The sequence below is a fragment of the Prionailurus bengalensis genome, chromosome C2, assembly GCF_016509475.1.
Source record: "Prionailurus bengalensis isolate Pbe53 chromosome C2, Fcat_Pben_1.1_paternal_pri, whole genome shotgun sequence".
Classification (NCBI taxonomy): Eukaryota; Metazoa; Chordata; class Mammalia; order Carnivora; family Felidae; genus Prionailurus; species Prionailurus bengalensis.
Window position 1 is genome coordinate 72,047,748 of NC_057350.1, and position 27,787 is coordinate 72,075,534.

The 27,787-nt window shown below is 46.0% G+C and overlaps 1 protein-coding gene across 1 annotated transcript in view; it reads right to left on the bottom strand.

The window, feature by feature from the left end:
• Positions 1 to 11,619, bottom strand: part of MUC4 (mucin 4, cell surface associated) — a 51,935-nt gene extending 40,316 nt beyond the window's left edge. Inside the window, exon 1 of the mRNA XM_043594440.1 lies at positions 11,439 to 11,619. Within this exon, the coding sequence (XP_043450375.1) occupies positions 11,439 to 11,520 (82 nt within the window). The 5' untranslated portion in view covers positions 11,521 to 11,619. The remainder of the gene's footprint in view (positions 1 to 11,438) is intronic.
• Between the last annotated feature and the right edge of the window lie 16,168 nt (positions 11,620 to 27,787).

Genomic DNA, 27,787 nt, shown 5'->3' on the forward strand with positions numbered 1-27,787 from the left:
GTGTGTGTGTGTGTGTGTGTGTGTGTGTGTCCATGCCCTTATGGGACATTGGATGTTGCCTTTATACATTAAATAATATTCCGTCATAGAGACAGCCCCTAATTAACTAACTTACTATTGAACAGGTAGGCTTTCCAATGTGTCGATATTATGAATAAAGCTTTGATGACTATCTTTGTGTATAATATTTTGTTTTGTTTTCATTATTTCAGCTCATTTCCTTAACATAGATTTCTGTAAGTGGACTTACTGGTTAATGCTGTTATTTTTTTAATGTCTATTTATTTGAGGGAGAGAACACATGTGTGCCTGCAAGGAGGAGGGGAGGGGAGAGAGAGAAAGAGAGAGAGAGAGAGAGAGAGAGAGAGAGAGAGAGAGAGAGAAACCTAAACAGTCTCCGTGCTGTCAGGGCAGAGCCTGACCTGAGCTGAAGTCAAGAGTCAAAGGTTTAACCAAATGAACCACCCAGGTGCCCGGGTTAATGCTATTATAGAAACGTTTGTGTCATTAATACATCCTGCCCAATTTCTTGGCAGGGAAGTCATGCTAATTTACAGTTCCATTAGCAGTATATGAAACAGTACCTGATTCCCAATATTCTCTCCCTTTGGAAAAAATCTGTACTTGGTAGTATCAATTTTAAATCTTGTCAAACAGGACTATGTCCTCCTTTTAATCTTTGTTTAAAAGACTTTCCAGTCCTGGGCTGCGTTGATTAGAATCTCCTGCTCCAGTAAATAGGAAAGCAAGTGAGTCTCTTCATGCTAGGAACTCAGTTTTATCCTGTAGGGGAGTAGGCACGGTCTTAACAAATCTCTAAATCTGTTGGGCTTGTCTTAGAAGGAAGAGATTAGCGTTAGTTGCATAAAAACTACAGTACTGTATTTTTCTTTCTCCACCATTTAAACAAAAAATCTTAAACCACTCCTTTAATAGATTAGTCAGCAACTTAGGAAAACAGTTTGCAAATAACCCAATCTACTAAACGTGAGTGGGCTATTCTTGTGCAAGAAATCCTGGTAACGGGGAGAGCCGTAGAAGAACTCTTTTTGGTAAGAAAGTGGTTCTCAAGGGGCTCCTGGGTGGCTCAGTTGGTTGAGCCTCTGACTTCGGCTTGGGTCATGATCTCACAGTTTTTGAGTTCAAGCCCCACATCGAGGTCTCTGCTGTCAGCACAGAGCCCACTTCAGGTCCTCTGTCCCTCTCTCTCTCCCCCTCCCCCACTTGCACTCTCTCAAAAATAAATAAAACATTAAAAAAATAAAGTGGTTCTCAAAAGATAGGATGCATCCAAATCCCTGGGGGAACCTGTAAAAGTGTATTCTGGGGCCCACCACCAGAATCTGATCCCTATGCATTGGGTGCGGTCCAGGAATCTGCGTTTAACCTATGCCCAGGGTGATTTTGATACCGGTGATCAATGGACCACATTTTAAGGACCTTGAAAGAAAATGATAGCATCTGCTCTTAAGATTTTTTTTGTAAGCTAAAACCACCTTACTGAAGTTGTAAGGCACTGGGAATTTGGGTTCTTGATCAAGCTTGGTTCTCAAGAATATTTTCAGCCTTATTCTTGGTGCTCAAGTTTTGCTGGAATTAACAGACCTCGTTTTTTACCAGCATGCAAGCCCGGCTCTTCAGCTCCCATCAGATTATTAGACAGCCGAAGCCTGTCTTTCTCGCCCTGCCCAAATACATAGCATATTTGCAGAGCTGAGAGCTAGGGATTTGAGTGCGAAGAGCTGATATTTGAGAGAAACACTTTCCCTCTCCTCTCCCTCCTTTTTCTATGACAGTCCGTCTTCTACTTCACCGAAAAGACCATCTAACTTGATCTCCTATGTCCCAGAACCCTCTCCACCAGGAAACATCTTTGCCCTCACCCGGTCCCTCATCTCACCCCAGAAGACTGGCTCAATCTCTACCAAAAGGATACACACACAGAGACACACAGAGACACACCCAGTGCCCTTTCTGCTCCCCACTTCTCTCCTCAGGTGACTTAGTCCATCGCTTCTCTGAGAGTCTCCTTCTCTTCTGTTGACAAACAATCCACAAGATGGATGAAAGACTTATTTCACGTCAAGAGAGACATAGGTCTCCTTATCCCTATCTTTTGTTTCACCCACAGGCATCCTGAAAGATGGTTCTACACTCTCTACCTCTTTTTTGTCACCTATCTTCTCCTTACACTCGGCCCTCCACCTCAGTCACCTCAGCAAAAACACTTTCCTGAAAAGTTACCAAAAAAAACCCCCAAAAAACAAAAATAAAAAAACAACTCCTTTCTAATCACCAAAAACAATTTTCTTTTCAGTCCTCGTTAGTCTCTGTGAAGTCTGGCACCGTCCATTCATCTGGTCAACAAGTATTTATTGAGCATCCATCTCAATTTTCTCCTCAGCCAGTGTCCCCTTACTATTCGCACCCATTGCCCTCCTGGAAGCGGAACAATTCTGCTCGTTCAGCACTCTCCCCATTCTTTCTGCTCCCTGGGCCATTTCTCTTCTCTTCCCAGCCCCCAGATGAAGTCAGCTTTCTGAGTGTCATCTCCAGCCCTTCCCTTTCTTTCTACACTTTCTGGCTAGACTACATCTATTTTTACACCTTACAAATCTGTGATTCTACCCTGACTTCACACCCATTTTTCCAGATTCGCCTTTCCAATGATTTCCTGTCGGCCTGTCAAATGCAACACGACCAAGCCAAACTTTTCCTCAAACTGTTTCTTCCATCTTCCTTCCTTATGTTAATTGTAACATCATGTCCCCCAGATGCTCAGGACAGAAATACCTGAGTCATCTTTGATTCTTTCCTCTTCCTTGTCTCCAGCGTCATAGTTTGGTACCAACTATTATTCCTCCAAATTATTTCTCCCACCATGGTCTCTTGTTCACTTGCTGTGTTATCCTTATTACCCTGACCAATGCCGCAGCCTCTAACTGCTCCTCCCGATTGCTCCACACCCCACCTTGACCCACTGCCAGCTTGACATTCAGCAATAAGAACCATAAAGGAGAGTCTCTCATCACCTCCTTAGCAGGGACCTCTTTAGAAAATGCCTGTACTGCCCTTCCTTGGAAGGTAGCTGCTTGGATCCTAAGGGCATGGGTCTGGTTGTCTTATCAGGGCCACAGAGACTGGTGACTGGAATTGTTCCTGTCGCCCTGTCACAACTGTGATAAGGAAATCAGGGTGCTGAAGCATGTATCCTTAGAGAGAGGTCATTTGATTCTGACTGACCTTCCTCTGGTTGTGTCTGAGAAGAGTGTTTAATTGTTTTTTCTGTAGGCCTGTCTGTACTGCAGCGTGGTTTCTGTAAGGAATACCCATTACCAAGGCGTTTCTGTGGGAGACATTGTCTCCTCTTTGAGTTCTTGAGTGTCAACTGACTTGTGGTTAATTGATCCATACAGTTGGGAATAGGGATTTCTTTTGTACTGCTCTCACTAGGTACATTTTGACTCTATAAATAATGCAAATGTTGATACCACATATTTGCATAGTGTTTTATAGCTTCTCTTAGTCAATAGTGCTCCCATTTCACAGATGAGGAAACTGAGATTTGGAGAGCCTGAGTAGCTTGCTCAACATTGCATGCCTTGTAAATGACGGGGCAGGGGCTCAAAGGTAAGCATCAAGACTTGGAAATTGTGAGCTATTGTTTAGCTGTGAGAGGTCACTGAGGGTATAGTCTCTCCACAGTTTGGGCTCTTCTAACCTTTCCTCAGGAGAGATGAAGTAGAGGGATGGAGAAAAGATGACTAACTTGCCCTGAGTTCTTGGTCTGCCACAAGCTGAGTGGTCTGAGCCCTGGGGACAGTTTGGCACATTTTCAGGGGCAAATGATATGACTCCAGGCTATTTCTGCCAATTTTCCTGGTGTCTCCTTTTCCATGAGGATGTCAGAGTGAGTTATGATGGTTGTTGACCCCTTGGGGTGATGAAACTACTGTCAGAAGACACATGTGTGATATTGCCTAAAACAGATAGTTTAAAAGAAGTTATCTCAGAGGAGGAGCCTGCATCAAGGACTAGTGAGGGCATCAGGGCTGGCACTGAGGTGGGGCATTTCTCTGAGTCCTGGAACCCTCCATGGGTTTCTTGGCTACTACTATAGTGAGAGAGCTCTCAGCAAGACAGTTATTAAACTGTGTCTAGGAGAGGTGTCTAGCATTCTCTGAGTCCTCTCAGGGCTTCAGGGATGGCAGAGGTTGATGGTATTGATAGACATTGTTTCTCCTGTGTGGCCCTCTAGTGACTCCACAGGTATGAGGAGGCGATGGGTGTGTTGTTGACTTAGGGGAAGGAGTGGTGGATGTAGTGGTGATGCTGGTGGAAGATAACATTCCCACAGTGCGATGAATCACTCCTTTAAGGGAAACAAAGCTTATGTCTTACGTGCCTGTGTTGTGAGCAGAGGTTTATTCTTAGTGCCTGGTCTGTTTGTCTTGAGTCATTCCTGAAATTGGAGGTGAGGAACCCATGAGCCATATTACCCCAAAGTTTCACTTTTCTGCTGTTATTTCCTGATTGGTGGGGCTCTCTGCCAGGCTGTGCCTGGGGTAGTCTAGAGCTAAGGAAGCATCCAACTGTGAGGATAGCCTTGAAGAGAAAATGAACTCATGGATGGGCGGCAGGTGCCCTGAAAAGTATAAAGATGTCAGCAGAGGGAGGCAGGACCCCCTGCCTTGCCACCCCATGTAGGGAGCCAAGGGTCATTTGTGTGTGTGTCAGCCTCAGAACCAGCACAGCTCTCACCCTCATCATGGTAACTTGTGCAGCCTTAGAGGAAGAACCAGGTCATGGAAACTGTTGCTCACACACATCTGGGTCTGTGCTTCTCAGGGTTGAAGACTGTCATTCCCTTGGAAATTCTTGGTGACCAAATAATGAAATTTCTGAGCTGTTCCTGGACTGTGGGTGATTTCAGGCTTCTGTCTCTCTGTGGTCAGGGTTTGGGAGCTGGAGAGCTCCAAGAGCTGCCCCTCAGGGGCCTAGTGTTAGTGTGAGATGATATATACAATGGCTGTTAGAGCCATGGCTGTAGCAACTGAAATAGGTGACAATGGAGGTTGTGGCTATGGTTTCTGTTTCTATTTTTATCTTAGAGGAAACAGAAACTGTGACCAGCATTCTGTCTGTTGGGTATGTTTCCTCCATTGTTCCTAGAATTGAAGATGAGGAAAGACGCTAACTCAGAATGTCCTTAGGGTTACTGATCTCATGATATCTTCAGCACCTAGAATGTGGCTGGCATACAGGGATTACTTCATGGACATCTGTTGAATAAATGAATTCAGGTGTCCCTGTCCCCTGGTCTTTGTTGCTCCAACTGAGATTTCTGAGAGAGGGTGAGGCTGCACTTTTTCTCCTGTCATTGTCACAGTGGTGCTGGGGCCAGGAGGAGGCCAACACCATGGTTGCAGCCTGGGAGGTGTGACCACCACTGTATCAGACTTCAGGCCACTGTAGCTAAACTTCTAAGGGCAACCCTAGGCTAGGAGGTTGTGCCTGCCTCAGATGGGAGCCAGGGAGACATGAAATCCAAAACCAAGATGATGGAGCCTAGAGATAGAACTTCTGAGGAGAGGAAGGGGTGGGGAAGAAGAAAGTTGGAACTGTGCTTGTGAACATCTGTTCAAAGCTGGGTCTTGACATCTCTTTGCTTGGTTCTGGAGCTTCTGGGGTTTTCACTAGGGCAACCTTAGTGCCACTACACAGATGCTGGCAGAAGTTTGGTCAAATGACCTGTGACGGTATCCAAGGTGAAGAAACACCTTGGCATTGTTTGGGGCGTGACTTAAGTAGGTATAGTTGGAAAGGAGGGATAAATTTCTTGCCTTGGAGCCAACTGTGAAGATCAGATTCTAATTTTTTTCCCCATGGTGTTATTGACCTAAATATTTCAGACCAACTCAAAGGAGGTGGCTCCGTTTACTAAGAAGGAATAGGAAAGAGATGCTTGAAGAAGCTATAATGATGTCAGTGACTTTTTCAACACCTTAGTTCTCTCAGAACACAGGTTCGCTGGTCTTTGACTCAGGGAAGAAGGAAATGAACCGAGAAAACAAGATTGTAGTAACTACTGTGATTTGGTGTTTGCTTGGTTGTTTTATCTGTGATTCTTGACAGACATGGTGCTTCTGGAACCACCTAACTAGGATCTTTCTGAGCCTGACATGGACAATTAATGGCAGAATCTGACAAGGCCATAGGGTGGTTAAAAGCATGTCCCAGAGTCAAACTGATCAACATTCTCTGTGTGACATGGGCAAGTTACTTGACTTCTCTGAGGTTTGAGGTCCTTATCTATAAAAGTGGGGTGATGGTAGATAATTGTAACACCAATGTGTGTGATACATGTGAAATGCTTAGCTCAGTACCTAAGCTCAATAAATGGCACTTGCACTGTCTGTTACCTTGATGATTGCAAAGTTCTCAGATCCTGATGAAGGCAGCAGTCCTTGTGACTTAATGCTGTTTTCACAACTGCCTGTTCCCTTCCCAGATCTCCGCTGCTACCACCAGGCAAGCCAGAACAACTTCTGCCTGGACTCCTGCAGTCAGCAGTGAACTGGTCTCCCATTTCACCCTTGTCCACTTCCAATCCATTTTCCCCTACTGTATCCAGAGTAGTCATTCCAAAGTTCGAATATGACTATGTCACTTCTCTACCTAAACCCCTCTCTGTCTACCCATTTTAGTTCCTTAAAACCCATAATCCATTCCAAGGCTTACAAAGCCCTGCATGATATAGCACCTGCCTCTTTCAGGTCCTTCCAAGTCAAGCTTTTTCCTGCCTCTGCATGTCTTCTGCTGCCTGGCTTGTGCTTCTTCCCTCTCCTACTCCACCTGACTTACTACTTACTACTCAGTCTTCTCATCTCAGCTCAAAGGGCAGCACTTGGTCAGAGAGACCTTCCTGAACTTACTAATTTAAATTAAGTCTGTCTATTTTACTCTCATCAAAACATTTGTTCAACAAAACACCACATTTGTTATTGGGAATTTTTCTATACTTATTTTATGTCTTTCTGCATACTAGATCTTAGCTCTAGGAGGCTGGGCCCTGTCTGTTCCATCCCTCACTATATACACACAATGCTGCCCTAGAACAATGTTGGGCACTCCTAAAATAGTTGTTTAATTAACAAATGTATGAACAAATGAATGAATGGGTGGATGGATGGATGAACGGATGAATGGATGAATGAATGAATGACTGTCTTCACAGGGGTTGTGAGTGTTTCTGTTCATCCTCATTGGTGGGCTGGGCTGGTTTAGAGATTTGTTTGTAAAAGTTTGTGTTATACAATGCAAACACAGTGAACGAAGAGTTCAGAAATTGGGATTCTAGTTCCAGCTGCCCAACTTACTGGTTGTGTGAACTTTAAAAAGCTTTGGAGGCAGGAACTATGCATGAGTTAATTCATCTTTGTGTCCAGAGCACTTGGCATGAGTAAAAGTTCAACAAGTGAATGAATAACTCCAAACTTTTTCCTTCTTTGAAGTTCCCAAAGCCCATCACCAACAGGACTTTGGAACTCAAACTGCTATTTTCACTGGGGGCATTTATGTAGAGAATAGATATCTTAAAAATGCACACTGAGCTGCCTACAGCACAAGCCAGTGCCCTCTGTATGGCCATGGCCATGACTGTAGAGGCTTCATCCACAAGCACAGACACCCAGCTCCTGGAGCCTCTTCAGAGTCTCAAGCAAGATGTTGAGTATTTGGACCTCTGCAAAGTGCCAACAAATTGAATTCATTTCAACTCAACTCATCCATTCTGTGCTGGGGAATGGGCATAACAATGATGACTAAGTGTCTGCTTGCCATGAATTCAGCCTAGTAGAAGGAAAGATGAATATTTGAGGAGGAAGTTTGGAACTAGGAGATCTCCTATAAAGTCTTCAGTCCTGGCCTTTGATGAAGTGGCTCAGAGAGCTGCATTACATGCCTCCCTGAAGCATTTAGCAGTGCCATGAGACCAGGGAATAGACAGCAAAGCACTTGTTTGAACACATAAAAAGCCAACTGCTTCTTGGCCTCTTTCGGGAATGAAGACCTAAATCACTTGCATGTCAAACACTTCCTGGACAACCTCAGCCTCCAGAGCTGAGCCCAGAAATCAAGGATCAGGAGAACATTGCTGGGCAAGGAACCGAGAAGCAGTGGTGTCAGCTCTAGTGGGGGCTGTGCCCAATGGCAGAGCTGGCATTCAGGGTCAGTTCACATGATAAGCCACATTCTAAATAAGCCGAGCCAGCCCTTGCAAGCCCACAGGAAGGACAGGGATGGCCTTTTAGAGGCTCCTTGGGTGAATGGAAATGCCTGAGCCAACAGAAGTGTCCTTTCCATTCCTGGATTCACCCTCCTCACCCCCAATCTCCCCAGCTCTAAAAGGTAGCAGTAGACCTTCTCTCAAACAAGATTTTATGGCTCTTCTACTTTATACCATATAGTACCTCATTTTATCTTCACCACAACCTTATGAAATAGTCCTTTCCCATTTAACTCATTTTGCCATTAAAGACACCAAACTAAAGGGACTTTTCTCATGTGTCCTTAGGCTGGCTAAGGGCAACATTCACTCAGTGTCTTCTGATTTGAAGTTCCTGCTCTTTGCTGTACATTTTGCTAAGCCACTTGCCTAAATTTGATCTATTTTCTTATTAGGACCTGTTATTCAGGGGTTCTCTCCTTTTCAGTGTCTCCAAGCACAGTGAGAGTTTCCTGGGGTGGGGCAGATGTCCTGTGCCCTTGGTGGCAAGTTGGGTAGGACTCTCCCAGACTGACAGATAGACTGAAGATTCTCTGAGAGAGGGAGAGCAGAAGACCCTTCTCTCTGGGGTCCTCTGTGACAGCAATCTCCTCTGTCCTACACTTGTGGCAGCCCAGTAACCTTCCCATGGGGGCACAGGGCAGGGCAGCAGCCCCTCAGTTACTGGGCCACTGATAGTATTGGCAACTGGGTTTTTTTTTTTTTTAAGTTTATTTATTTGTTTTTGAGAGAGAGAGAGAGAGAGAGAGAGAGACCTGTGTGCACATGGGGGAGGGGCAGAGAAGGTGGGGTGGGGAGAGAGAATCCCAAGCAGGGTATGTACTGTCAGCACAGAGCCCAATGTGTGGCTCAAGCTCATGAACTGTGACATCATGACCTGAGCTGAAATTTGAGGCTTAACTGACTGAGCTACCCAGGTGCCCCAGCAACTGAGTTTTATTTTGACCCAGTTTCCTTGCCATAGACTGTGGAATCAGGGTCGCCAGGCTTCCTCAGAGTCACTCTTGCTGGGAGCCACTAGTAGCCATTGAGTTTCCATTGACTCCCTGTCCAGCCCACCTCTGTCCACCCTCCTTTTCCCCTTTCACATTTGACAGCTGGGCTTTTCCTTCAAGAAGCCATTTCCACTGTAGCATCTTTGTGGAAACCGCAGTGTTTTTCTTTCTGGTGGAGAGGCTCTGACACCTATTCCAGGGATGAGCCAGGCCTGGGTGAGGGTACTGGCAGCAAGTGTGGAAACAGGTCCTAGTTTCTGTTAGGCAGTTCACCCATATGTCACCCTCAGCAATCCAAGGGAATGGGAGACCACTTCCTACTTTCCCAGAAGCTTGTTGGAGCACATAAAGGGGGAGGGGGTGGGGGGCGGGTGGCAACTACCTGTCCAATGGAGACTGTTTTTTCCCTCACATCCTCTAAATGCTCAGCCAGATGCTTGAGGCATCTCTTCCCACCCCATACCCACCTTCTTTGTGGGCTCTGCTCCATCTTGTCCCCTTAACAATGTACAGGCCCCAGCACTCCAAGTCATCCTTTCTTTCAGGTCCTCACCTTCATGGTCCTTTACTCCTTCTCTTGTTCATACCCCACGGATCCCCAAGGCTTTTTCCTCCCACCTCAGTTCTTGTCCTCTGAGCTCTTCTTCATGGATTTCCTGGTTCCTCCTGAGCTGGAGGACCCTAAGACAGGACTAAGTACAGAGCTGGGACTGAACACTTTTTCTGTTGACTTTACATCACAGAATATCAAAACTTAAGAACTTGGGAATTCAGAGGTCATGCCATTCACCACCTGGTTTTTTACATAGGGGAACCAAGGCCTGGAGAGAGAGAGGACAATAGGACCTAGACATAGGAACCAGATCAGTTAGTGGCAAAGCCAACACTGGGCCCCAGGGCCCCTAAATCCAAGCCACCTTCTCCCCATTGCCTATGGTCATTAACCCCCATGGACACCCCTTCCATATCCCTCTCTTCTACTCCTAAGTGGCTTGCCACTGCAGGCTCCTTCCAGCCTCCATTTCCTTATGATGTGATGAGTATTTTGGGCAGAGGTAAAGGGGGGTATGGTGGGAGGGTTGGAGGGTTGGGGAAGTGGTAGTTGTTTCATTTGCTCTTAGCCAAGCCCTTAAACATATCAAGGAAGGCAGAGTATTACACTTCACCAGTACTATCTCTCTTAATATCTGTAATAGAATATACTCTTTCTGGCCCACTCCCAAGAAATGATCCCTTGGGTGAAAGCTTCCCCAGGCCTATTGAGGAGGGGAGAGAGCTGTGACTATTTCTTTGGTCTGGGCTTTTGACCCCTCATCCTCTTCTGAGCCCCAGAGCCTCTCAGAAGGCTCAGACATCTAGAAATTCAGAATAAAACCTGGTCCTGGAGCCAGGAGCAGCTTGGAGGAAGTCTACAGGATACAGGGTGAACTTCTCCAACAGGCCTTGCTTCCACCCCATTCATAGAAAGGAAGTGGAGTGTGGAGGAGGCCAATGCTAACACCAGGCCTATGAGTCTTGCCCTGAAGGCATTATCCCAAGAGGAGGTTTTTCAACCTCAGGTCAGAGGCAAGAAGCCAACTGCCCCACACCTCAGCTGCTCTCTGGTCTCGCCTATTTCTAAGTCAGTCTGCCTCTTTTTTTCCTCGTCCCTTTCCTTTCAGGTCTGCCTCTGGTTTTCCCCACTTTCTCTCTCTCTCTTTCTCTCTCTCTCTCTCTCTCTCTCTCTCTGTCTCATTCATCTGCTTCTCACTGTCTTTTCCTCAGACTCTGCATATTTATGTCAGTTTTCCTTCACGTTCTGTCACCCGGCTTTCCTGTTTTCTCTGTGTCAGCCTCTCTCCTCAACTCTCCCTCTCTCTCTCTCTTTCTACAGTTCCACCTACCTGTCTCTCTCCCCACAAAATAAAGCCATATTTCCCCCAGTGGGTTTCCCAAAACCAGGCCACTCCTGCCCGCTAAGCACCTCTCTGCTTCTCACTGTCTCTATCTCCTCTTTTCTCTGTTTCTCTAGTGTTCTCCCCACTTCTCTCCTCCTCTTGTCTCATCACTTCTCTCCCTTCTCTCTCCCTCCTTCCCTCTCTCTCCTTCCCCCAGCCCCGGCTCCCTGAAGTCAGCCATTCCCTGCCCCAGAATGCTGCCCCAGGTGCATCACTTACCCAGGACCATTGGCCAAAGGAGACGGGAACATAAACAGCTCAGGAACACCCAGGGGACCCTCCTCCACTGGGCTCCCCTCATGGCTCAGAAAGAGTCCCTCAGGTTCCCCCAGGGAAGCTCTTCAGCACAGAAGCAGTGGGTATGAGGAACAGGTAAGGAACAGAGGTGAACTTGTCTGTACCAGCTGCTGGTCTGAAACAGGTGTATTTCCCTGAGGGGCCAGAGTACCAAGGGAGGAGGACAAAAGAAGGCGGGGCCCCATGCCAATCATCCTTGCCCCGTCTTTTCTTTCCTCAATCTCCACCTCTTTCCCCCACCAGGAAAAAAAGAAAACACTGATATACATATTGCTCTGTCCCTGGTCAGCCTGAGCCAATTAGGGGGAGGGATGGGAGGAGGATGTGGGGGATGGAAACCAGGGCAAACTGGGAATGAGTGGGCCACCCTCCTGCCTGGGATCCTGGACCCTCCTCTCCCTCCCAAGGGCTGCCTTGTCCAGCCAAAGCTTTGGACTGCGTCGGTGGGAGGGAGCCTTTCAGAAGAAATGGCAGAGGAGAATGGGGAACAAAGGGGCCAAGAAGGAGTGAGTTTAGGGCTGTATGAATTGGAGGATGAGATTTGAGGAGACCCTAAGAAACACAGGAAGTGGGGGGGTGGGAACATTGTAGGAATCAGAAATACCCTGTATGTAAATTTTGGAAAGAGGTGTTGGGCTCAGAATATCTGCTCAGCACCAGGCACGTGGCAGACTCTCACCAAATGGTGGGTTTCTTCTTTCTAGAAGAGGGAGCACAGAGCCAGGGTCCAGAGAGCCCAAGGCCACCTGGGAAAGTGGCTTGAGGGATCTGGGATGGGTGGTTGAGGGTAGAATCAGGGGAGAAGTAATAGTGATCCCACAAGAAACTGAGATTTTTCTGGAGATCTTAGGGCTCAGGGCACCCCATTTTTACTTATTGTGATTTGCTCACAACCAAGAAGGGACAGGAACCCCAGACAGGGTGTGCTGGGCAAAGTTCTGAAGGGAGGGTAGTTGGTGTAGCTCCACAAAGGAAAACAGTGGAGATATTCCCCCATCCTTTGCCACAGCATAAACCCCTGCTTCTGGTTCCTCAAGACTTGGTTTCCTGAATGTGGGAATCTGTGGAGCGATTGGTCACAAAGCAAGGAGCTCAGGCTCTCAGACACCGCACAGCCCAGGATGAGGAATTTAGCATTTCCACATTCTCAGGCAGAGCGAGCCATATCCAAAGAGGAGTAAATGGCTGACACTGTGATGCCACTTCAGAGGACCATGAAGGCCCCACCACCTGTTGGCTTCTTGCTCACTGAAGCTAAAGTCCAATTACAGCCAGAGCACAAAGGCCAGATCTTCCAGTTAGAATGTAGATACTGCAGAAAAGTAACATGGTGTCCCCACCAGTCCCTGTACCTCTGTTTGGATGAATTGCTCCCATTCTCTCCTGAGAGCAGGAAACCCATAAAGGTAAACGGACATTTCAGGCATAGAGTACCTAGACAGAAAAGGAGGGGGATATCACTGAAGAGAATTTACATAGACACCAAGACCCAACTTGGCCTTCTTAATAATATTTCTGTCATGAGTTTTCTCTATTAACCTGCTGTGTGTTTTGTTTGGTGACACTGTCTGGACACTACAGAGTAGAAAAAAACTTTCCAGGTTAGACCAAAGTAAGAGTTGGACACACTGTTGACCTGACGTCACAGATAACCTCCCACTTTCCAATGCAAGGAAGACCAGAGGCATAGTGTTTTTCAGAGGCCACTGTGGTGGCCAAGATTCCACTGGGCATTAGGACACCTGGGCTTGAATCTGCCACCCAAGGTAAGTCATAGCCTCCCTGAACCTTGTTTTCCTTATCTATAAAACAGGCATAATATGTCAAGGGAAAACCAAAGCTGGACAGTAATTAAAGCGGTAAAACCAGATTTTATTCAAAACCCTTGCAGTAGGGGAAGGACTTCAGGATAGAACCAAGCTCAACTCTGGATGCAACGTGGACAAATGGGAATTTATAGTTAAGGAGTGAGGTGGCGGGGGAGGCGGTTGGGGGGGGTGGTCAGTGGATGGGAAACTACTAAGAGAAAACACCAGTGGAAGTGGGATTCTGGCTAAACCAACCTAACTGGACTCTTGCCAAAGACAGGCCAGGGTGATCAAACATCACCTGGGGGACATTGGGGGATGAGGGACCAGATAGGACATTGAGGCGACCAGATATTGAGTATGGAGCACTGTTGCTGAACTGAACTCGCAGGGTTCTTACTAAAACTGGATTTTACAAGGAAGTACATAGATGGGCCTAGAAGAAGTTTCCAGAGCCTAAGATGTGGTCAAGCAAAGTATCTCTGTCAAATAACACCTCAAAGATTGTGAGCTCATACATATTAAAATGCTTTAGAAATGTTAAGACACCCGGAAAGGGCATGTGGCCCCTCATTTCATCCGAACATCATCCCTAAGGCTGGAAACTGATAAGGGCAGCCAGGTGACAAGGAGGAGTGTGGAAAAGAATTTCCAGGCCCATCTGCATTTCAGGGTCTTTGCTGTGTCCCAGTGGGGTTTAGACATTGGCATATGCAAATCTCATTCATCTTTTCCCTGCCTGCCTCAAGTCCCCTCTCCGTTTCCCTTTTAGCCCGGCTCCTTCTTAATTCGCCCATATTCCAGAGCTGGGATGTTTCTGGGTCTCTGTAACAAATGCTTCTCTCTTTGTCTTTTGTCCTTCCTTTTCCCCTCCCAAGGCATCTGATGGGGACTCAAAGGGGTGAGTAAGAGGGGAGGCAATGAGTGTATTCTCTCTGTTTTGCCAGGTAGAGATCTCCTAGGCCAGAAGACTGCGGGGTTTATTCATGGGCAGGAACCTGAAACCAACTTTAAGCTGATATTTTGTGGGGAGCACCAAGAGAGGTCAGTCTGGACTTGGGGTATAAGTAAATTGGAGCAAGGACAAGGTTATGACCTTTTCACATGAAAGAAAGTTACAGACTTGGCTTGAACAGACTCAGCCTGGGTTCTGGGCAGTGAAGTCAAGATCCTAAAGAGAGATTTCTCTTCTAAGCTAACTGGAGCAGGAGCAGGACGTCCTAGTTTTTTGGGTTTGGGGGGTGGTGGTGGCTAAAATTGCTTACATCCTTATAATTTGTGCCCAGATAGACCCTCATGCTGCTAATAAACTTATTTCTCATCAGATTTAAGGTACCTAGACTGAGATGGTGCAGGAAGGCAGACATTTATTAATCTGATTTATTAAGTCCTAAACATAAAGACTTATAACTGGAGTGCTGGGCCCATGTATGTCCCCATAACCCTGTGAGGTGCGTATCAACCTCCTATCTCATGTGGGAGAGAACCCAGCCTCAAGGAGATGAACACATGCTCCATCATTGCTGAGTCCTGGTTCAGGTTGGGTGATCAAGGGAAATTGGAGAATGCTCTCCTGACCGCTTGGCCCAGACCACAGAACACAAAGCTGCAGTCTGTGGTCAGCCTGCCTCCAGAGGAAAAGAAGGGATTGGACATGTGCTGAGTGCTTACTTTGTGCTGAACCGGCTGTTAATTCCCCCAGGCAGACATGGAGATGTGCCTTTAAGGAAGGACTGTGGTCCAGCTGCAAGGGGCGTGGTTAGTTGGCAGCCTCCAACTGCTAGCTCCTTCTCGGCTTTCAAGCCAAGGCAGTGGTGCAAGGTCCCGGCTATTCCCCCTCACCCCAGCCCCCACCAACTCAGGACAGCTCTAACAGGTGTTGGGTTCGCCAAGGTGACAAAGGGCAGCTCCGCTCCCAGGGCCTTGGCTCCCAGACCCTGGTGAAAGCAAGGGCTGTGGCCTTTTGGGCCACATAAAGGCCCCTGTCATTCTCCCAAGATTGGGTTTCTCAGTCCATTTCTTTAAAAGTGCCGAGTATTTTCACACCAATTAACTTATTTCCCTTCTCATTTTACTTATGGGGGTGGGGGCTACAGGGTGGGGGATGGGGGATGGGTATAATGCCTACACAAGCAGCATCTTCTCGCCTGGTGTCTCTGTGAAGGAGGAGCCATCCTGAGTGTGCAGGCAGAGGCCCAGGGGAAGTACCGACTTGAGGCCCAGAAATCTAAGTTTATCCATTTACTCTGATTTATTTATATATTTGCCACACAGCCCTTAATTTGTGTTTGTCAAAACACTTGATGTAAAAAGGCAACTCCTAAAAAAAATAGAAGCCAGTAGAGAAATAGGATTCACAACGTAAGCAGAAATTTCTCAGCCAATTTTTTGTTGTATTTTAGGGAAAATACATTGTAAATATGAGGCCAACTTCTGATGGAATATAGTAAAGATGGTCATTTTTAGAGTGTTTATGTTTTAGAGTGTTTAGATATCAGCTTTAGGCTGATGACTTGATAAGAACCATTCAGTTGTTTAAAACATCTTACTAACGTATTCTGCTTTTAGAACATGTCCAAACCTAAAATGTCACCAGAAATAAGATGACCTATACTAATTAAAAGGAATGGTGCTCTTAGTCTAAAAGAAAAGTTAGAATCTCTAAAGGAAAAAGTGCATGTATTAAATGAGTCCTTCCTGTTTCTTCATTTTGGCGAGTTTATTTTAGATCTAAACATCCCCCTGATGTACTATGAGCTTAAAATTTTCTGTATGTTTTAACTAGAAAGAGAAACTAACCAGAAATAAAGAAGATAAACACATTGACTCAATAGATTCTCCTTTTCCAAGCAAAGCTACAGGCAAACTGTAACAAAGTAGAAAAAGCAAAAGGCATGAAAGGTTTGCAGTTCCAACCCATCTAAATGAGTATTGGTGAGAGAAGGAAAGTCTTGCCATCTACTGAGATGAGCAGGGGCAGGTGGCTCAGGGTTCTGCCTCTGTTTCCAGGGTGGCTACTATCCCAGTGACACAAACAATCTTCGAAAGGCTCACGCTTTAAAATTTTTTTAAAAATTTTTTCATGTTTATTTTTGAGAGAGAGAGAAAAACAGAATGTAAGCAGGGGAGGGGCAGAGAGAGAGACACACAGAATCTGAAGCAGGCTCCAGGCTCTGAGCTGTCAGCATAGAGCCTGATGCAGGGCTTGAACCCACAAACAGTGAGATCATGACCTGAGCCGAAGTCAGACGCCTAACCGAATGAGCCACCGAGGCACCCTGGCTCATGCTTTGATAACAGTGATGTTCTGGGACACCTAGGTAGCTCAGTCAGTTAAGCGTCTGACTCTTCATTTCAGCTCGGGTCATGATTTCATGGTTCATGAGACTGAGCCCCTTATTGGACTCTGTATTGAAAGTGGAGCCTGCTTGGGATTCTCGTTCTCTCTCCCCCTCCCCCACTTGTACTGTCTTTCTCCCTCAAAGCATTTAAAATAATAATAATAACAATAATAATAATAGCGATGTTGTGTTCTAAGAGGTCGGCTCGTACTAACACATTTCATCTCCACAGCAATTTCATGAAGTAGGCACGGTCATTGCCCTATTCTATCTGCAGGTGAGGGGACTGGGGCACAGAGATCGCACCCGGCCACAGCCCTGCGTCCATTCACTCAAATTTGAAGAGCAGAACACTAAGTCCAGGAAGTTAGGCACAGTGCTAAGTCAAACCCCCAGGGGCCCAAATTTGCTCTCTGCAGCCTACAGTTAGGTTTCCCTTTCGAAATTCTGAAATAAAAAAAGAACTCAACATAACTTTAGAACTGGAAGAGACTTGGGCAATCCCATGTAGTCACACTCCTCATTCAACCAGGGAAGAGGTGCAGACCCAGAGAGAAGGGAGTGTCCGAGTTCACGAGGTCGGTGAGTGGCTGATGTGGGCCTTGGCCCCAGGTCTCCAGTGCTCTTTCTGCTTTGCTGTCTTGCCTCCTGCGTTTATTCGTTGTCCTGGTTGTCCTCACACTTTCCTGGCACCCCAACCAGAATCCCTGCCCTTAGGGTAGAACTGTGTTCCCAGGAAACACTCATTATGTCATTATGGGAACTGAACAATGACAGATTGTCCTCTCAGACAGGACAGCCGACAGACATCTCCAACTCAGCCTTCTGACCGAGAGTCCAGGCCAGGCCCAAAATTGACTTTTAAAATAAAGCTTACTAGTCAGTATTTTTTTCCCCATTATAAAAGCAATACATGCCCATTATAGCAAATATGGAAAATATTTAAAACTAGAGAGAAGAAAAACATCATCAATGTTTCACCGCCAAGAAAAACCTCTCTTAATACATTGACAGTTTTCTCACTTCTTCCTCATACACATAGTTTTAATCTATCATATCACAGATAAAATTTGGATTCCTACTTTACCACTAACCTTAAACCCAGGCATTTTCTCCCATTATTATAAACACTTCATTCACATATTTTTCATAAAACTCATTTGAGTGGACTACTACCATATCTTATTTAATTATGTTGGACACGGCTTATTTACAGTTGTACTTATTACAGGTAATGCAGGGTGGAGAGTCTTCGTGCCTGAAGCTCCTTGCATGTTTAGGCTCATTTCCTTAGGTGAGAATCAGGCCTTATATGTCTTTGTAGACTGCTCTGACCTTCCTTCTAGAGCAAGAAGTCAATGAACATGAATTAGCTATGTCTACAAGATGTGGGGTCCCTTAAGTCTCTAAGGCTGACAGTCTAATGGTGGAGGTGAACCCAACGGAATGAGATAATTACTCAGGCGACCTAAAAATAACAGGTGAATTAAGGACTCTGCAGGTGGGTTAAGAAACAGGTGGAGTCCCTTAAGGATGCCTTCACTCTTCTTATAAGGACATGAGTCATTGGAGTAGTGCCCACACTAAGCCAGTATGACCTCTGTTTAATGTAACTAATTATATCTGCAAAGATTCTATCTCCAGATAAGGTCACAGTGAAGTTCTTGGTGATATGAATTTTGGGGGGGCACTTATCCAAGCTAGTATAATCTCTGAAGAAAGTTTGGGAGGGTAAGTGTATGGCATGACTTCTACAGGGACGTCCAGCAGGGAAGGCCACTTCATCCTGGGCTGGCCCTGGCAACCCCAAACGCCGCACCCCACCCCACCCCCCACCCCCCCCCCCCCGCCTCTGTCACTGTCACCGCTGAGCTCCCAAGCCAGTCTGGATGGCCAAAGGAAATGGCTGTACTTGATCCCTTGATCAAACTTCCCAGGGGTGGGAGGCTGGGCAGGCAGCGTTTCTAGCCCTGCCTCCTTATGTCCATGCAGAGGCCACCCCTCACTCCCTGGGAGGGCTGAAGAGATGTGGTGGAAAATGGAGTATGAGGCCCAGCCTGAGCTGACCTCACCTGTCCCCTCCCCATGATTTCAGCCCTGCTCTTTCAAAGGTGGACCTTCTACAGCTGAGTGAAGGCTTTGTACTTCCTGGTCTCCTTCTGAACCCAGAGAAGAGAATAAGGGTGGGTAAAGCAAGAGGGACAGGGTGTATAAATATAAATTAACCCTACCCTGTGCCCAGGCATTCCACAGCTGGGCATGGCAGCCAACTCCCCACCCCCCACACCAGACCCCTCCCTGCTCTCCAAGGGTGGGGAAGAACCTAGACATTTTCCCTTTCGCCCACACAAAGCGACTTCTCACTTTGCTCTGCCCCCTGAAATTATTTCTTCAGGTGCTCCTGGAATGTTGTCTCCCCCCACTCCAGCCCTCAGTTGTTACCAATTCTTCCTGGAGACCTGGAGAGCAGGGTGGGGGAGGGTCAGTTGGGAGAAGGAGGCAGAAGGATTGTAATCACTAAGACTGTGTCCCATGTGGGTGTAATACTGCAGGATGAGTTTCGCACCAAGACAAGCATGAAGCTTCTGGGGTTTTAGAGACTGCTTTAGGTGTGAGGTGGTGAGCCTGAAGGAGGGGTCACCAGTAGGTTCTCCTTTTGAGGAAGGGAGATGTGAGAGGGACTGTGGTCAAGCCCCAGAAGGCGGAGTGAGTGCACCAGGGGAAAGAGCGAGGCTTTGGAGTCACCATTGGCAAGCTACCTCCTAGCTGAAACTTGATCTCCCCATTTGCGCAATGGGAATAGTAATAATTTCTATTAACTTGGCACATAGAAGGTTAGTATTAATGTTCCCTCCCCTCACAACCTACCCCCGTCACCCCAGCCGAGGGAAAGTGACATGGAAAGAGAGCCAAAATGTTGTTTGGAGCAAGAGTCTGGGGTTGTTCTGGGTGGCAGGTCAGCTCTTGGAAATGAGGGGGCTACAGTATAATTTGTGCTGAGTGACTAGCTTGGGAAGGGAAACACGTTGGGGAGGCCTGGCTATGGGGCTCAGGAGGCTACTGTCTCCCCCAGGCTCCTGGTAAACTGGGAGGTCTTCAGTTTGGCTAAATCAGGTGTCAGTGTTAATCATATTCAGATTAGCTTATTTTGTGCACTGATCATGCAAGTTCTTAAGTTCTTCAAGAGCTATGGTTTAGAGGCTGAGGGAGAGGACCCTGTTTGAAAGAATGAGGTTTGAAGAATCAGAGCAATGGTACGAATCAATCTACTAAAAAGCATAATATGCAAAGGCAAGGAAGAGCCGGGTCCCGGAAGGATTTTTGAAAATTAATTAATTAATTTTGTATTAATATAATTTATTGTCAAATTGGCTAACATACAGTGTGTTAAGTGTGCTCTTGTTTTTTGGGGTAGAGTCCCGTGGTTCATCGCTTTCATACAATAACCAGTGTTCATCCCACCAAGTGCCCTCCTCAATGCCCATCACCCATTTTCCCCTCTCTCCCCTATCCCCCATCCACCCTCAGTTTGTTCTCTGTATTTAAGAGTCTCTTATGGTTTGCCTCCCTCCCTCTCTGTTGTAACTGTTTTTCCCCCCTTCCCTTCCCCCATGGTCTTCTGTTAAGTTTCTCAAATTCCACATATGAGTGAAAACATGATATCTGTCTTTCTCTGACTGACTTATTTCACTTAGCATAATACCTCCAGAAGGATATTTTTGATTTGAAGGGTTTTTCTTTTCTTTTTTTATTCTGACACTAGACTGTCTCAAAAAAAGCCTGAAAGCCCTAGATGCAACCTAACTTTCTGTTGGGAGTTCAAATGTAGGCTCCAATATCTTATTATACTAATTAATATGTAGTATAATCACTAGTATATTATGATATGTGATATAGTATGTTATACAGAATTATTAGCTTAATTTATTACTTTTATTTTTTTAAGTTTATTTTATTTAATTTGAGAAAGAGTGTGTGTGGAATAGGGACAAAGAGAGAGAGAGACAGAGAGAATCCCAAGTGGACTTTAAGCTATCAGTGCAGAACCTGATGTGAGGCTTGATCTCAAGAGCCTGTGAGATTATAACCTGAGCCAAAGTCAAGAGTCAAAGGCTTAACCGACTGAACCACCCAGGTGCCTCTACATTAGCCTAACTTAAATGTGAGATTGGTTTTTTTTTTTAATGCTTTAGAAGTTTTCATAGCTGTTTTTGCCTGGAGAGCTCCTGAATGTATGATTCCCTTTAACATGCCTGAGCTGCCAAACCCCAAACCTCTGGTCACTCTGAGACAATTAGGCCACCGCCTTGCTTTGTTTGCCTCGTGGCAAGAGCCAGGTACACACTACAAGGACCCAGCTTTCTGAGAACCTGGCTGTGGGAAAGCCTGCCCCACCCCCACCCCATGCCATCAGAGTAATGATCACTGTAGTATGCTTAAAGGATTAAGAACATGAACCCAACTCTTTTTATTTTATTTTATTTTATTTATTTTTGAGAGAGAGAGAGAGCACAAGTAGGGAGGGGCAGAGAGAGGGAGACACAGAATCCAAAGCAGGCTCCAGGTTCCAAGCTGTCAACACAGAGCCCGATGTGGGGCTCGAACCCATAAACCATGAGATCATGACCTGAGCTGAAGTCAGTTGCTTAACCAACTGAGCCACCCAGGCACCCCAAACCCAACTCTTGTTCTTTGGTTAGAGCCTCTTCTTCCTTCCCCACCAGCCTGATGTGGGAAAAAGAGGCAAAATTCAAATTCACTATGTTTTTATTCATATCTGTGTGTCTGTTTTTCTGTATAAATGATCAATGCATTAAAAAAAACACAACCCATGACTTCTTAAACCTTAAAAAGGGCTGAACATATAGCCTTTTATCAGATGAATACAGAAGGTGAGGAAGGCAAGGAGAAAATGGGAAGACGAGGAGGGGAGTGCTGAGCAAATTTACCGGCTCCAATCGGACATCCACTCAAAGCCAGATCTTGGACTACTAAACTGCAGGAAAGGGCTACGGTGGCCAGGGTTTCTGGGACACAGGACGGTCATTCTGATGGAAGCAGATAGGGAGTCTAGCCCCTGTGGGTGTGACCCAGGTGTGGGGGTTGAGGGAGTGTGAAGAATAAATGAGGTGGTGAAACCAGAGTCATTCATGGGTGCATTGGTGGTTTAATGCTCCCAGCCTGTGTGGCACCATGAGAAATGTGACAAACACTAGTAGCTGACTCACCCAAATTGCCTCCAATGTGGCTAAAATCTATTGGGTACCTGGATGGAATCCAGAATACCTTCCTGGGGTTGAGAAGCCTCAGAAAGGAGGAAATTGCAGAGAAGAGTTTGAGGGGTGAGAGGAGCATCCTGGGGACCTGCTTTGTAAGAAGTGATGGCTCCCATCTTGCTGTGCTAGGAGGTGGGTGGGGTTGCTTCGTGCAGGGGGCACTTGTTTTTGAGGGATTTGTAGGGGTGAGTGTCTCTACCCTACCAGGGTTTTCTACCAGGGATGAAGGACTTTGAATTCATGGAGAGGAGTGAGAGAGAGATGGGTGGGAACCAGAATGTGAAAGTTCTCATCTTGAGAGGGGGCTTTCTGCAGGAACAGCTTTGGCCAGAGACTTCTAGCTACCCTCTGGTCCCCAAAAATGCTTCAAGATTTTAGGCCCTTCTCTGGCTTTGTGACCACCTCCCACCCACCTCAAGAAGCTCTGACTAGGCCCCTAGGAAGCCCACACCATCTTGCTGAGGAGGAGGCCAGCCCTCATGTTGTCCCAGGGATTCTTGCCCCAGCTTCTTCTGCTCTGCAGTCAGTTCTTCTGTCTCCCACTCTCCCTGGCTGGTCTTCACAGTGCTTTAGGTTTGGCTGAAGCTTATTCATCAGGCCAAAACCTTTTCTACCCAGACAAACCTCGGCTTCCTTACCTGCCCTCCTGCTCAGGTACTACCTGAGGCCCCCCAGGTGCCCAGGGCCCCAGCTTTGTCTTTCCTCTGGCTCTCTTCTGGACTGTCCTGAGGACCATTGTTTCACAGTCCATTTACCAAGCTGAAAAGGCATACCTACCTGATGTCAAGAACTGTGAAGGGCCTGCCACAGTATCATGGATGCTGACAGAAGACATGAGACTCTGAGGTCAGAGACAAAGGACTTTTCCTGACACAGCAGGTAGCATAAACTTCATGTTCACAGTGGCTGCCCTGGCCCCCTAAGTCCTACAGGGGCAACAAAGAGGTAGGCCCAAGTGAGTTATGTGACACAATGGGCTTGCATCACAGCTGAGAAACCCTGATTTTAGGAAACCCCAATCTTTTTAAGAGGCTGCAAGAAAACTTACTCACCATTTCCCAGATGTAAATATTATCTTTATTTTGTTGGACAGCAACTAAATCTGCCTTCTGTCCCAGAAGGAGACAATATTTCATCTCTCAAAGCTGTTCACCATATACACACCCTTGAAGAGATAATCTAGAACAAAAGACTGTCTATATTTCTGCTCCTGAGACTTACAAAAAAATCAAGAGGCCGATGGAGAATTGTCTCCAAGAACCAAGACCTGGGGAAACCAAGGTCCCCTGGCATGGGTCATTGGTTCTTTCCCAGCCTTAGGTTTACTAGGATGACTGATTCAAGATATACTCCCTTCTCCCAGGTCTCCATGCCCAGTAGAGTGCCCCATCCCCAGTAGATTCTCAATAAATGTTTGTCAACTGGATGGGTGAATAAATGGGTCTTTATAGAATTTCTGCCTTATAGCCTGAAAATAGCTAAAACATTTTTTAAAACCACAAAAGTAATGACAACGAACATTTTGAGGATTTACCACATGCTGGTATGGTCAAATTCTACTGACATCAGAGCTGGCTTGACTTGTGTAGTCAGATGGGGCCCTCGTGCCTAGGAGAGCACCAAGTTTGGTCAAATGCTCTGCCATCACCATCTTGATATTCTTTATTTTTTTTTTTACAAGGGGCCCCACGTTTTCATTTTGCATTAGGTCCCACAAATTTTGTAGCTGGTCCTGGCTATAATCCTCTGCAAAATCATGGGATAAAAACCACAGGGCTCATGGGGAAAATGGGGCTAGCGTCACAACACTCAAAAACTTGTGAATGGCATTAAAAATATACCTAGTGAAAACAGTAGCACAGTTTTGCACGTTAAATGGCTAAGAAAGACACTCATACTACAGTAAATATGGCACTCTACCTTGAGGAAGATCTGAAGTTGCCTGTGGATGATGGTGTTGGAAGAGCAGCGCTGTGTGTTAAAGCGGAGTGTGGAAGGAGAGCTAGCTGACATCAGATGTCAGATGTGCAAGGATGTCGCTCACAACACACACCGTGAACTGAGGTAGCTGGGAGACGTCTGTGGGCAAATGTGAGTTTTTTGCATTCTTAGGTGGCTCCATTCACTGGGTGCAGGTTTTTTGCTTTTGCCTAGTGTTTCTTGAAGATGAAATCATTCATAAGCAAAAGCAAAATTGGCGGCAGGTTCGAACTGTCCCGAAATATATCAGTCTCAGTGGAACAGATTAGCATTTCTGAAACAAGCCTTATAGCAGACCCGACCGTCCTGCTCTAACGCTTGCAGGTGTTGACATGTAAAGGTTTCACAGTAATAACAAGGAGGCGGTTACTATGAGATTCCCATGAGGGAATGGGGAGAACCAGCCTAAAAGAGGAGCCTGGCTAACAAAAGGGAAGCTGATGAACGTTACAGAGTCTGCCATCCCATAAACCACATGGCTAGATTCTCACGCTTCCCAGAGAATCTGGAAATAACTAAAATTGCTGGCTCCCATTGTTCCAGCCAGCCTGCTCCGGGCAGACTACCCAAAGGACCCCTCACCCAGCCACCCACCTACCAATTGACCAAATAATAAAAAATAAAGCAAAATCAGTTCCCAGATGACCTTTTCTCTCTCTCTCCTCTTTAAAAAATCCTATTTAAATTTTTTTTTTAATGTTTATTCATTTTTGAGAGACAAAGAGAGACAGAGCGTGAATGGCAGAGGGGCAGAGAGAGAGGGAGACACAGAATCCGAAGCAGGCTCCAGGCTCTGAGCTGTCAGCACAGAGCCGATATGAGGCTCCAACCCACCAAGTGGGAGATCATGACCTGAGCCGAAGTCGGACGCTCAACAGACTAAGCCACCCAGGTACCCCTAAAAATCCTATTTTGAGGGGTGCCTGGGTGGCTCAGTTGGTTAAGCCTCCGACTCTTGATTTCAGCTCAGGTCATGATCTCACAGTTTGTGAGATTGAGCTGACAGCGTGGAGCCTGCTTGGGATTCTCTCTCCCCATCCCCTTGGCCCCTCCCCCACTCTCTCTCTCACTCTCTCTCAAAATAAATAAATAAACATTTTTTAAAAATCCTATTTTTGCTTTTATTCATGGACAACAGCTTGCTGGCTGTTCTGCCTCATATATGTGAGTAAATTATTTGCCTGCACCTTAGTGTCTCTGAGTGCCCAGAGGTTAAGTAACTTATCCAGGAATATGCAGCTAACAGGAGCCAGAGCCAGAATGAGAATGCAGGTCTGTCTTTCTCCACAACTTTTTCACTTTTGCTACTCGATATCCCCTAAAGGCAAAAAAGCCTGTGGTTTCTTCACACAGTGAGAGAGGGAAAGGTAGGTGGGCCCTGGGGCTTGTGAGAAAGAGGCAGGGCTTCTGAGGGTGTTTCCACCATGGAGTCTTCCTAAAAGTCCCTCAGGAGTGAGGTGGGCACAGGAGGAGCGCAGGCCAGTCCCCTTTGTCCCACTAGCGGCAGGGTTGGGAGGCCAGTCTTTGTGCCCTGAAAGGAGAGTGGGGCCAAAGTCGTCAGTATCACTGCCATTGGGATTACACGGGTGCGTAATCCAGGTCACAGAATATCCATAGTTAGTTTTTCTTCTGTGACCCAGCTGTTTAACTATATGCTCCTAGCCTGACTATGACCTAGAGAGGGGCAGAGAAAGTAAGAGGTTGGAAAATGAGGTGAGTCTTGCCAACCACACGAAGCTCTTGATTATCTGCTTCTAGATGGTACATTGTGGGGAGGGAGGCGGCAGTGAGGAGAAGAGTAGAATAACGTACAAAACCCAAACATGATCATTATTGGCTTTTGAATGCAGTTGGCAATATTTCAAAAGAAGGCTAAACCTGTATTTAAAAACAAAAAGCATAGGTTAACTTGAAAGGCAATTTTAAATAGCTCAAGAAAAATATTTGCAACATATTTAAAAGATATGATATCCTTAATATATATATTTATAACATTTATATATATTTACATATTGAATATTATATGTTATTTATATATTTATAAGTATATAATATATATCATTTATATATTAAATGTTATATAATATATTATTACAAAGTAATAATAGTATTATAAAATAAAATAGCGGGACGCCTGGGTAGCTCAGTTGGTTAAGTGTCTGACTTCGGCTCAGGTCATGTTCTCACAGTTCCTGAGTTCAAGCCCCGCATTAGGCTCTCTGCTGACAGCTCAGAGCCTGGAGCCTGCTCTGGTTTCCATGTCTCCCTCTCTCTCTGTCCCTCCCCTACTCGTACTCTGCCTCTTTCTCTCAAAAATAAATAAAGCATTTAAAAAACTTTTTTTAGTAAAAAATAAAAATAAAATTAAAAAGGGGAACCAAGACATGAAAAAACAAAAATATATGGAAGTTTTCAATCCTACTAGTATTTAAAGAAATGCAAATCAAAACAAGATACTCTTTTTTAAAGTTTATTTATTTATTTTGAGGGAGAGCGCACGGGCTTGAGCTGGGGAGGGTCAGAAAGAATCCCAAGCAGGATGTGGGACTCGATCTAATGAACCATGAGATCATGATCTGAGCCGAAATCAGGAGTCAGACACTTAACTGATTGAGCCACCCAGGTGCCCAAAACAAGATACTTTAAAAAAAATTTTCCATTTGTAAAGATTTGGAATAAATGACAATACCCAGGATTGATAAACATACGGAGAAAGGGACTCTCATAGTTCTTCTAGGATTATAAATTGGTACATTTCTGGAAAGTAATTTGTTAAAATATAGTGAAAGTCTTAAGGTTTTACTTCTCTTCGAAATTCACTTCTAGGAATTCATCCAAAGGAAATCACAGGCCAAGTATACAAAGACGTATGTACAAGGCAAAAACTGGAAACTGCCTAACGGAGCAGTGCTGCAATTTGCTTAAGTTCTCGTGCACTCGTACAAAAGAACATAATGCATTCATTAAAAATGATCCTGTGGAAAAATATACAGCAATCAGGGAAAAGTCAAAACATTGTGAAGTAAAATGTTTAAACAAGGTTTGTATGTTTGTAATGTTGTTTTTTAACGTTTACTTTTGAGAGAGAGACAGAGCCCGAGATGGGTAGGGGCAGAGAGAGAGGGAGACACAGAATCTGAAGCAGGCTCCAGGCTCCGAGCTGTCAGCACAGGGCTCGAACTCATGCGCTGTGAGATCGTGACGTGAGCTGAAGTCGGACGCTTAAGTGACTGAGCCACCCAGGTGCCCTGTGAGTTTTCCAAATGAAGGTTTGTCTTCTTACATGACTTTTTCTCAGGCCACAGAATTCCAGGCCTGACAGGGGCTACAGGCCAGCTGGCGCAGTGCTTTCCCCAGGCTTACCCTGAGATCGGGGGATAGGCCCTCACGCCAACAGAGTGGGCCAGCACCAGCCCTTAAAACAATCGCATGTGCCTGTGTGGAGGACCACAACGTGAACTGTATTTTATGTAGGTTGTAGTTTGAAAACGATTTGAGACAGTAGCCCCCCACAATAGCCCCACCAAATGCTACCCAGCCCTGGCTAAGCCAAGGGATGGAAGCTACCATGTCACGCCAGAGTCCAGGCCGGCCTCCCCCTACTCAACTCCTCAGCCACCCTCTACTCCCAGGTTTTGAGGCCATCGCTTTCCACTGCCGCTTCTGAAGTCATCCTCTCTCCAGCCCCTTGGTTCATGAAAGTGTGACACATACACCCCTCTCCTCTCCCGTGACCGAGGCCACCATGCTGGGCCATCTTACTCATCAGTTAATCCATAAGTTGATTTAGGGATCGTTAAGCGAGCACCATTGTGTGCTGGGTACAGGAGAGGCACCTGGAGAATAAGTCCCAGTCGCCTGCCATG